This window comes from Haliaeetus leucocephalus, unplaced genomic scaffold (assembly GCF_000737465.1).
Source record: "Haliaeetus leucocephalus isolate CR32 unplaced genomic scaffold, Haliaeetus_leucocephalus-4.0 Scaffold163, whole genome shotgun sequence".
Classification (NCBI taxonomy): Eukaryota; Metazoa; Chordata; class Aves; order Accipitriformes; family Accipitridae; genus Haliaeetus; species Haliaeetus leucocephalus.
This window is the reverse complement of record NW_010972599.1, coordinates 481999-493028: the sequence shown is the minus strand read 5'-3', so window position 1 is coordinate 493028 and position 11030 is coordinate 481999. Positions and strand designations below refer to the sequence as shown.

The following is an 11030-nucleotide window of genomic DNA, read 5'->3' as shown; positions in this document are numbered from 1 at the left end:
TGTTCAATCAACAAATGAACAGAGTAAAATAACTCCAAATCCTAACTACAATATTATGTATAAAATCAAGACAATAAAAATAAAAGTTAATAAAAAACTGACTAGATGCTTTTGTTCACAATATACTTGCTTAGTGGAATTTTGAGCTTTTTTATTTGCTTAGGTAATGATAAATATCATATTTAAAAATGCATTTTACTGACAGCCCCTTTTCAGATTCCTGCATAAAAATATGTAAAAAGCTGGATTAAATTTGGTCTTTTACTTGGTTTGAGGATAAAACATGTGGTTTCTCTTGCAAACAGGCTTTAACCAATACCAGCTATTTCCAATACATTTGGGGTTTGAATAAAATAAAAAGCACAACAGCGAAAGGTATTTTCATACTGTCGTGGTGTTTTAAGCTCCTTTCTGTGATTAGCCTAGTGTCTAACTTACTTCAGAAAACCAAAGCAAACCATTGACTTGCTGTATAAAACAGGAACTATGAGTCAAAAGCTGCCCCTTGCAGTGGCCAAATATGAAGCTAGATGTCAGTGCTCTGGTTTGGGCACTTAAATACTGAACCACGTTATCTGAGGTAGACCAAAAATAAAAATAATATCACATGTTAAAAGACGAACAGAAGAATTCATTGCCCTCTCCTCCTCCAGGGAGCTCTGTCAGGCTTTGGAGTCCTCCTGCACGCAGAGCTGTGAAATCGTCTTCTTGATCCGCAGGGCGGTCAGCCGCGCGGCACCGTTGGCGTACCAACATTCGCGCATTATCCTGCCCATTACTCGCAGCGCCTGCAAATCAGAAGTTAAAAGAACAGGTCAAGAACAAAACCGTCACCTCCCGCTTTTAATTTTTTAAGTACAATACTGGAAGATAAAACATAGAGCTCTCTGAAATGGTAATACAACAGCAGTATCACAAATTAAGACCTATATTCGAGAGAGTCCAGCCCTTGGTGCAAAGACAGTTTTCTCTGTATTGATCTGGGAGCTGAAAGAGAGCTAGACAGCTGAAACACATTTAAATTCAGGAGAGGCTAGACATCGAGTTCCCTTTGGCTCACTGAAAAATTCTGTCTTATATTTAAATATGCTTTGTAATAAACTGGAAAACTGCTTTTACCTCACAGCTTTGCCACTGGTTTGGAATATTTGGTCTGAGCTTCTGCTCACAAACTACCCTTCTCATATCTTCTATCGAAGGATCAGAAGGCACAACGTCATAGTAAGGCAACTGGTATTCCTCAGTGATTCCTAGGAAAGATTTATTGGGTAGGTAACACAAAATCCAAAGTAGATTCTCCAGAACAAACTCTAATTGTTTTCACAGTCAGTGAGAGAGAACAGAGGAGCATTTGGGGCCACCTTGAACGACTGCTCCCCAACAGACTTCCACCGCCACACACCGCCAAGAATTGAGAGCGCTTTTGTTCTAGTTAAGAAAAAAGCGGTCTGGATTACGAAATGAAAAGGCCAGAAACCTCACCTCCAACGGAGCACCTTCGGGCTATCTCCCAGTATACTAGCCCAAGAGAGTATATGTCTGCACGCTTGAAGGACTCGAAGATGTTCGTGTTCATTACGTCATCGAGTATCTCGGGAGCCATATACCTTTAAAGCACACAAAGGTCAATTTGCTAAAGGGAGTTCACGCAAAAGACCGCAGCTGCACGCCGGGGCCAGGTAGCAGACAGTCCTACTGGGAAAAAAGGGAAACTCCTTCCGACGGCGATCCCGACCGAAAGCACAAAAGCACGAGCATCAGCCTGGCTGATGAATTTAACGCCGCCACTGCCCACATCCACTCGGGGCACCGGCAGCGATGCCCGGCACACACACAGGGTGACCGACGCGCGACGACGTCTGCGCCGCGGAGCCGCGCTCCGTGTGGGATGGGGAGCTCTGTCCCGGTCCGGGGGCTGGCGACCGCCTTCCGCACCCACCCGGCAGGGATGGGGTGGGCTGGGGTCTGTTGCCAACGCTCGACAAGATGCCAAAAGCAGAGGGGGAAGTCAGGGATGGAGGGACGGGCTGAGAGAAGCTGTCCCCGCGGGGCGAGCCGGGCCGGCGGTGGGCAGGTCGCCCTCACCCACCTCCTGGTGCCCACCCTGGGGTTCTGGGGAATGTCGATGGTGTTGAGCACCGAGTCGTGCTTCACCGCCAGGCCCAGGTCCGCGATGGCGCAGCTTTCGTTCCTCTTCACCAGGATGTTTTTAGATTTCAGATCTCGGTGCGCGATCGCTGGCTTGCCTGTGCGCAGGAAGGGAAAGCGCTGTCAATTTTGGTAACAGCAGTATGAATTTTAATGTAACGAGCAAGGAAGCAAAAAACAGCTTTATTCAAATTCATTACTGCACCCTGTAAAAAAAAACATTGAACCCTATTTTGTACCAAGTAAAGCTCTGCTAAATGCCATCACATTAAAAAAAAAAAGCCTTGAAGGCATTTTTGTTCCAATACCTGTATTTCAGGAGTAAAACACAAAACAGAAACTGTAAGTTCAGCCTCCAAATTCAGTTAGAAAATCCTTCATTAGTGCTCCCCTTTAGCACAGCTGCTCCCACAGGCATCCACTTAAAGATGTGGAAGGAGGCGCAGACAATTAAAGCGGGAAGATGATATTCCTGTTCTCTCTTTATAGTGTACCACGCACACTTACGCTAATACTGCTTCTTGTGGTATAACAGTTTGTGAAACGCTTTACTGTACCACATCACCCATAAACATTTTTGCCAATACACTGAAGCTCCTTAAAGTATTTGCAGGACGAGCACTTGCCTTGCGTGCCGACGATTTCCATGTGGAGGTGTGCCAGACCGCTGGCCACCGACAGCGCCAGCTTGACCATGCCCTCCACCGTCACCGTGCCTCTGTTCAGGTAGTCGAACAGGGACCCTTGCTCGTGGTACTCGGAGACAAGCCAGAGCTGAGTCCACGTCCCGTTATCTACCCGGAGGAAGCAAGATTATTCAGCTTTATTAAAAAAATTAGCCAGGAAAAGCCTTCCCCGTTTCATGGCCGGCTCAGGCCACAACAAACAGGTTTGCCGGCCACCCCACGGGGAAGGAGCTCAGGACAACGGGGAGGTTCAAAGTGGTATTTCAGATGGGAGCGGGGGCAGCGAGGGCAATTCTGAGGCAGACACCGGGATTTCACGCACGACTCGCAGCATACCCTTGTTATCGGCAGCAATAAAGCCCAGGATGTTTTCGTGTCTCAGCATAACCGTCTGATAAATTTCTGCCTCCCGAAACCAGGACCGCTCATCTCTGGAGGAGAAGATTTTCACAGCTACATCTTCCCCGCACCATCTTCCACGCCAGACTTCGCCGAATCGGCCTTTTCCTACAATTTCCTGCAGGACAATAGTCCTCGCTATTGTTCTTTGTACAAGCAGAGGTAAACCTGGTTTAAAAAGAAGAGATGGGCATTTGTGAAAGAGTTCAGCAGTGACCTTTAATCCCAAAGCTGGACATTTTCCAGCAAGCTGTACTCATGACTTTGCTTTCAAAGAGTACCAAGGGAAAATCCTCTCCCAACCAAAATCTCCCCAAATCATCCTTTTCAGCGTCACTTGCCAGATGAGCGTACCTCGTGTCTATCACTAGGTACAACAGACGGTCTCAGTCCTGAAGCGAGTTGGGTGCGAGCCCTCTGCGCAGACTGAAGACCAGCGGGTGAGGTTCTGATGGGTGCAGTGAAAGCCTAGCGCCTATTAGTCTGTCTAGGGATACCAGGGAACCCCCCTTCACCGGGAACAAGCTCCGCAGATTCCTTCGAGAGCCACAACAGGAATTACACACCCTTCAGACAAGGGGGCAGGGGACAGAAACAGAAAAGGTCGGAAAAAACTGGCACGTACGCCATGGTCTGCCTGGAAAATAAGCCCAGCTTTGCTATTCTGTTGACGAAGGGAAAAAGACTGCCCGTGACCCACGTGTAAAAAGCCGTGGCAGACTGCAATAACCGTGCCCTGGCAAACGCCAGGGCTGGCCCTCAGCCCTGCCAGTCCCCACAGCGGGCATCGCCTGCCGCGCTCTCGGCAGCCTTCGGGGGCTTCAGCCCCCAGCTCCCCATGCTGCGTCCAGCAGCCCTGCCCAAAGGCAGCTCTCCCTTCCCCTCCCACCGCTCTAAGGAAACCACCGCGCAGGTATATCTTCCAGCAAAGCCAGAAGACCTGTATGACACAGGTACCTTTCTTTCCCCAAACTCTATCTCCCCAATCCCAAATAAATTTAAAAAAAAACATAAAAAAACAATGAACATAAAAAAGCAGGCCTGAACTACTACTTAATTTGGTTTGATATGGGCTAGAGTTTGTTTTGCGGTCAATTAGTTGCTCTGTTCTGGCTGAAATTTTCAAAAAGAAAAATAAATTATCATAGCAGTTTCATTTTGTTTTGCTAGCCATAAACCCCTGCCTCGTTTGATTTGATACTGTATTTGTCTGGGACTTAAAACAAAGACTTTTTTTTTTTTTTTTTTTTTTAAATCAAGACAACCGTGCTTTTAACCGAGCAAAATAATCAGCAGGAAAAATTATAGTTTGAAGGTCAGCTTACTCAAATTGATTCAATTTTCCCTCCAGTTTCCTCAACAGAGCCCTCACACCCTGCAGCTGCTACTGCCTTTACATGGGCTTGTCCTGGCTGCCTGTGGCCAACCTCTGCGTCGCCTCGAGGCAGAGAGGAGCAAACTCGCTATTAGGCTGAAATCAGAACAAATCACCGCACTGGTGGACATGAGGGTCTGTCTGCCTCTGCTATGGGTCAGCGCAAATAAAGCCCTGTTATTAGCTCAGGGGTGCCTATGAACAGTTAAAACTTCAGGGTAAATAAAGCCAAAGTCTACTCATTATATCTGTGAAAAAACACTAGGGAAGTACAATAAATTAATCCTGAAAGGTATGTAGTTCATGGAAAATAAAGCAAATTAAATTAAGCAACACTTATAAATTTTTCACTTATAAATAAAAGTAAGCATGATTTACATATTTTTTCAAGTAAATAAAAATTCTAGTTACCGAAAGCTGGGCTGTACACACGAGATGTGCCACCAGCCTGATGAGCTGGAATTTTTTAATTCACACCTCATTTTTGCATTTCTTTGATTTAACAAGTTCTCAATAGCAATGGAGGCATCATAGTAGACAGGATATCAGAAATGGGGAAAATATTATAAAGGTTGGCGTTCTGCTCAAAACAAGAATTTTGAGTAACATTATTTTGGCACCACTATAAAAATTACAGGAGTGGCACCGTGACTCATTCAGTTAAATTTAGTACCTTTTATTATCAGCTATGCCACATCAGCCAGCAATGTTTTGTTTCACCAGCTGAAACTGGCTTCTGAATTCACTTTTTAAACTCCTCCATTCAAACAAAGAATCGAACTCTTTGGCAGAAAAAGAGCAAACAAAGCCCTGTTGCCGCTGGAAGGTGCGGCCAAGCGTATCGGCACAAAACCTCCCTTGACGTAAAAGCCGTCGCCGGCATCAGAACCTCTGAGACAAGCCCCCCACCTGCACCCTCTGCCCGGCAGGCAACGTTCACCACCCTACAAGCAAGGTGGGACGTCTGCCTTTGGTTTCAGCATCAAGAAGATCTGCTCCGAAAGCCGGCAGCGAAGCGACCGAGGCGAGGGCGGTGGGCAAGGCAGCGGGGCAGCCCCCACGTACCGGAGCCGGAGCCGGAGGTCGTCATGTCGTAGATGAGATCCTTCAGCGTCTTCCCGGAGTTCACCAGGTTGCACTCGGAGAGGGGCTCCTCCACGTTGGGCTGCTTCGCCCTGCCGCGGGCGCAGCGCCGGCCCTGGCAGGAGCACGCCGCCAGCACCGCCACGAGGGACAGGACGCAGACCGGCACCGCCACCGTCACCGCCAGCACCACGGGTCCCGCGCCGGCTCTGCCGGGAGACTCCGAGGCTTTTGGAAGACACAACAGAGAGCGGGGCGGAGGGAAAAAGACGGTAAGCGAAGGGCTGTGGTGCGACGACCTATTAAGATTTAACGATTTCCCACAGTCGTCCTGCCTGGGACCGGCAGCGGCGAGACAGACCATGTTTCTGTAAGTTACGGTGTCTTCCCCCCCCCACGCCTTCTTTGCAGGTAGCGTGGGCTCAGGTTAGCACCGCAATCCCCACTGAACAACGCCATCTCGGACAGACCGCCCCACCAGCGGTTCCTCAAGGAAACGCCAGCGGAGATGTTCGGCGGCTGGAGGCAGCACAGCTGGAGGCAAGGTGCCGTGCAGACCGTCGCCGCGCCTGCCCCCAGGACAGCCCCAGGAAAGCTCCTCAGACCCCCCGGCCCCTCCCCGCAGGGTCCCGTCCGGTTGCGTCTCCTCTTATCTGTTACTAAAACCCACACAGATTTCTCACAGCGCAACGCGCCCCAGCCGCCAGCTTCTCCAGCTAGTGCCACCCCACGTCCCAGTACCGTTCGAGACGGCAAACACCCAAAGAACATGTCCTTGCAGCTGTAGTTCCAAAAACGCAGCACAGACCCTACAGAGAATGCGGTTTTAATCTGTTTGCGCTGGCAAAATGCCATTTGTCTGCAGTTAGCGGATCCCCCGCCTCCCCAGTGCAGAAGATCAAGAGATAGGACCAGCAAGCTCACCGCGGGAGCCCACCCCAGACGTGGCCCAGTGCACAGGGCTGCACCAGCGTGCCCACCGCCCCGACAGCCAGCCACTTGGTTCCGCACACAGCGGCACGGGCGGCAGCTCCACACACGGATAATCCGCGTTCAGCGGGAGACACCTTACCGGCTTTACAACCGGTGGGTGCAGTGCCCTTCCCACACTTGAAAGCTGGTGTATGAAGTTCTCAGCACACTGTCCCTGCTGAAAACAAATCCTTGGAAGAAAACATTTCCTAACACTTAACACATACGGGAATACAAAGTTCTAATAAATGAGGCGTTAATAGGATTTCTAAGACAGAACACTTTTGGAATTTGTGTTCGTGAAGCTGTATTTCACAAGGGTCAAGAAATGGGACTGTCCTAGATAATTTTCCATTTTAAAACTATAGGGGTAAAAAACACATCAAGAAGCTATAGGAATACATTACTAAGGTATTTACTTGCACTTGCACACAGACACAAATCCCTTAATGCCCCCAAAATTGTAAATAAGCTTAAAAAAAAAACAAACAAAAGCAACAAAATCCAAAACAATCAACCAACACCACCACCCCCAAATAATAAAACAAAACAGAAACATGACACAGAAAAACCCCCATCAACACTCAGAATCACAAGTATCAAACAGTGGTTCTAAAGGCTACAGAAGATTTAAGAATCGTGACCTCCACACCATGCAAAGTCACCCCTTAGCCGTCCCAGAAAACAAAAAGCCCTTCTCTCCTTTCGGCAAACGCTAAGCGATGTGTACATCGTAATCCAAATTTTGAGAGTAACTGAGATTCCAAGTCACTTCAGTGACTTGGAGTCTCAGAAGCAGCAGCCTGATGGCCCTCAGCATTGACTGTTATTTTCCTCCAGTTAATACCACAATAGAAGTACTGCTTCTTCAAAGGACCTTCTCAAAAGCCATGCACTCCATCCCTCAGAACTGCCAGGAGCAAAGTTAGCTGTGCAAAGTTAACTTGTTCCTTGATCAACAAAGTATGAAACTTTATTGTTCCTAGGCCAGTGCAAACAGTAGCAAAAGGAAAATAATCAGGAAGCTTTGAACAGCAACGACGGAGCCAGCGGGAAGAGAGGCTCAGAAGGGTTTTTGCAGACTGGCACACGAGCTCGGTGCCCTGAACCAGAGCAGCAGTTCTCCCTGCTGCTTGCAGCAGGGACAAGCAGTCCTACCAGCGAATCTTTGCTCCTAGCAGCCAGTGATCTTAAGTGCCTGCAGAGCCTGCAGGGGATGCACACGTCGAACGTCAAGAGGCAGGCAGGGAGCAAGCCGTGGTCCTGGTGGGACATCCTTCACCCGCGCCTCCCACTCGTGCCCATCAGCCTTGCCGTACGTACGCCCGCACCATCTTCTGCCGGAGAGTCATTTCACTTCGGCGCACGGTCTGCCGCCGGGTCGCAGCCGCAGTCCCTTCTCGCAGTGTACGCGCACTGCTGTCCTGTATCCCCCTCCCAGCCCTTCCAGCTCCTTCCTTCTCTTCCCTCTTTCTTCGCAGCTCCCTCCATTCCAAAGCACCACTCTTTCCAGAAGCAAACTTCTTAAAATTCTCCATTTCTCTTCCCTTTTTCTTTACTTTCAAGCCTGTTTCCTTGCAGTCTGGATGTTACAGGTGGCAAACCTGTACAGGCAAAAAAGAGTAAGGGTTACTGTTGGCTATCTGTTTACCTTAAAACTACATACATACCTATGTATATACATAAAACTTTCCAGGATCTCCTGAAACTGGGCAGCAGCTCTAGCAGTACTTCAAATAGGAGAAAAGCCAAGTTTGCCAAGGGCACAATACATTACTTTGCCTAGCTTTTCTTAGCTGCTCCCAAACCAGTTGTACATCACATTGCTGCAGTAACACCTCACCCTGCATTCAGAGAGACTGCACAGGCCATGATTTCAGACTGGCAGCTAACGGAGTAACTGCGTGATGACAACAAGCACAAAGGACTGAGGCATAGAGCAAGGCGAGTAGAGAAATGTGCATTTCCACAAGCACTCTTTTTGTTGCAGGACGTGCTCCTGTCTCACGATAAACCTGAAAGAAAGCACCCATTTTTGAAGGGTTTTTAATATTAAAGCCATATTACTATACTGGCTGTGTCTACATTACTTTGTCATACATTCTGCAAATCTAGGTTCGGTTCCTAGATTTGGCAACAGAATTAGTGAGACAACAATGCGGTTTAAGCTTCTGGGATGTGACAATTTGTAAGTCGCAGTGCACTGTTTGTACACTGTAAACCACTGATACAGGTTTCATAGCAGAATTTTAAGGGGCTCATAAAAAACACTCAGCATATCTTTTAAAAAAGCAACAAAACCATTCTTATCAGAAAAAAATGTCTGCAATTTTAACAGAGAAGTGATCTGATACATTTTTACTGAAAACATAGATGAGCACAATTTGTATCAAAGAACTGCAGAGCAGGCTTTGTGAGAGATCTGCAATGGAACTTAATTTTTAGAGCTATTTCCCTCCCATATGGCATTTTGGGAGCCAGGCAAGCAGCGGGGCAGGCTGGAGAAAGTGGCAGGTCTAGCAGGGTCGGAGTGAGCACAGCAGGCCAGCAAGCTCATTTTGACACTCTGGGGAAAGGAGCAGGAGAAACCTTGGCTGGAGCAGGAGGACGGAGGAGGGAGCACAGAGACAAAGACACTCATAGCCATTCTGGGGATGCAGAGCGAGACATCAGAGCAAAGCAGAGGCAAAACTCAAAGCCTCTCTCACACCCACTCAGGAGGGTGACATCCAGCATCAGGAATACAAACAGATGCCAGCTTTATGACTTATGCAGTGACAGTTGTTCAGAATAAAATCAAGTTCAGTGATGCTTACAGGTCTCCTTTGAGATGCTGCTAAGTTGAGAGAGCTCAAGTGCAGAAGGCAAGCTAGCAGTGAGACTGGAAGCTGAGGTGTCCGGGCCAGTTTGCACGGGGTCTCCACCGAGTTCCTGGCAGATGAAGAGCTCCTGACTGTCTAGAGAAGTTTCTTGGAAGGAGTCAACCAGAAACCTCCTTTGTCATCCTTTAGTCTGCTGGCTGTACCAAGGACAAAGTGCGGATCGAGGCTGGTGGCAACTACTCAAACCCTTTCCAGTTCTTCACAGAGCACACGCAGGAGACTTGAGAAGTACCAGCGCTGTGATTTCTGCTTTCCAGTTGGTTGTAGGCCATCTTCACTCCTGACCCCTTGCAGCACGGTGTCCTGCAGCCAGGACCGCAGCCGTGCCCGCTTCTGGGCTTGCAGACCACGTCCCCTTGGGGATCCTTGGGGCTTCCCACAGCACAAACCACACACAGGAGGAGTGACAAACAGCACGAGTGCAAAACACACGACATGCAAAGTACAAACAGTAATTAAAGGAAACATCACCAGATAAGTGTGGTAATGTTTACAGCAGTTGTGCAATGTTAAACTCTTCGGGAAATAAGAAAATCCCTCATGACTACCTAAAACCATCAAATCAACACCATTAATCATAACATTTTGCAATCTGATTTCGAATGTACTATTCAATGACTTACTAGTCAAGAATAGAAGCTGAAGACATGTTGCCATGTATGAAACAAAAATAGCACATCTGGCAATATTTAGCAATTTCACAATATGATATAGTTATATTCCAAGTTGTGTAAACAAAATAGTACTTTTAGGCAGCAAAAAAAAGGCAGGATTTTTTTTTTCCTCTTCAATGGAAAAGACATTCTCGCACACAACATCGGCCTTGCTGTTGACATATAATGGGCACCGCAAGACTTCTAAAAGCTGTGAACCATGCATGTTTACGTTCCTAAGCTACTTGCGGAGAAAATTATGTATTCTTTCCAATGTAGTAAGAAAATATATTGCATCTAATGGGAGGCTCTAGTCAGATGTACAGAATACTTTTAAACAATTTCAACAATACACAATTTGGACTAGAGTCTAAAATTAAGTTTCTCCAGCTTCCACCAACTACAGACCCTGTCACCCCTTCCATGACATTCAGAAATCAGCTGAGAAAGGTCTGCTTAAGGATCCAGAAGTTCAAGCAAACCCTTCAGGGATATAGCCACAAGATAAACGGACACATTATCTGAATTGCTATTTCTCCCCCTCCCCTGACCCCAGCCCTGCCTTCTCTTTGCATGGCTATCTTCTTACCAGTCCCTCCAGAGAACACAAGTCTGGGACGGCCAAGAGGGACAAAAGTATGTGAAGTATTTGCAGAACGAGACATCCACAGAGCAGCTATGACAGTCTGGAGCTCTGCCCACAGGGGTTCTGTTGGGGAGAACCTCAGCCCAGCTGGGGGATTATCCCAGGAACCGCACTAGCGGTGCAGCACTGAACTGCACCGACGTGAAGAGGAAACAGGTTTGGTGCATCTCACGCAGCTATTGCACC

General features: G+C 47.8%; 1 protein-coding gene across 1 annotated transcript in view; it reads right to left on the bottom strand.

The window, feature by feature from the left end:
• Positions 1-345: 345 nt before the first annotated feature.
• Positions 346-11030, bottom strand: part of ACVR1C (activin A receptor, type IC) — a 33136-nt gene continuing 22451 nt past the window's right edge. Inside the window, exons 3-9 of the mRNA XM_010563049.1 lie at positions 5674-5919; positions 3171-3401; positions 2775-2942; positions 2090-2246; positions 1483-1607; positions 1120-1250; positions 346-788 (exon numbers count right to left, since the gene is read on the bottom strand). Of these exons, the coding sequence (XP_010561351.1) occupies positions 663-788; positions 1120-1250; positions 1483-1607; positions 2090-2246; positions 2775-2942; positions 3171-3401; positions 5674-5919 (1184 nt within the window). The 3' untranslated portion in view covers positions 346-662. The remainder of the gene's footprint in view (positions 789-1119; positions 1251-1482; positions 1608-2089; positions 2247-2774; positions 2943-3170; positions 3402-5673; positions 5920-11030) is intronic.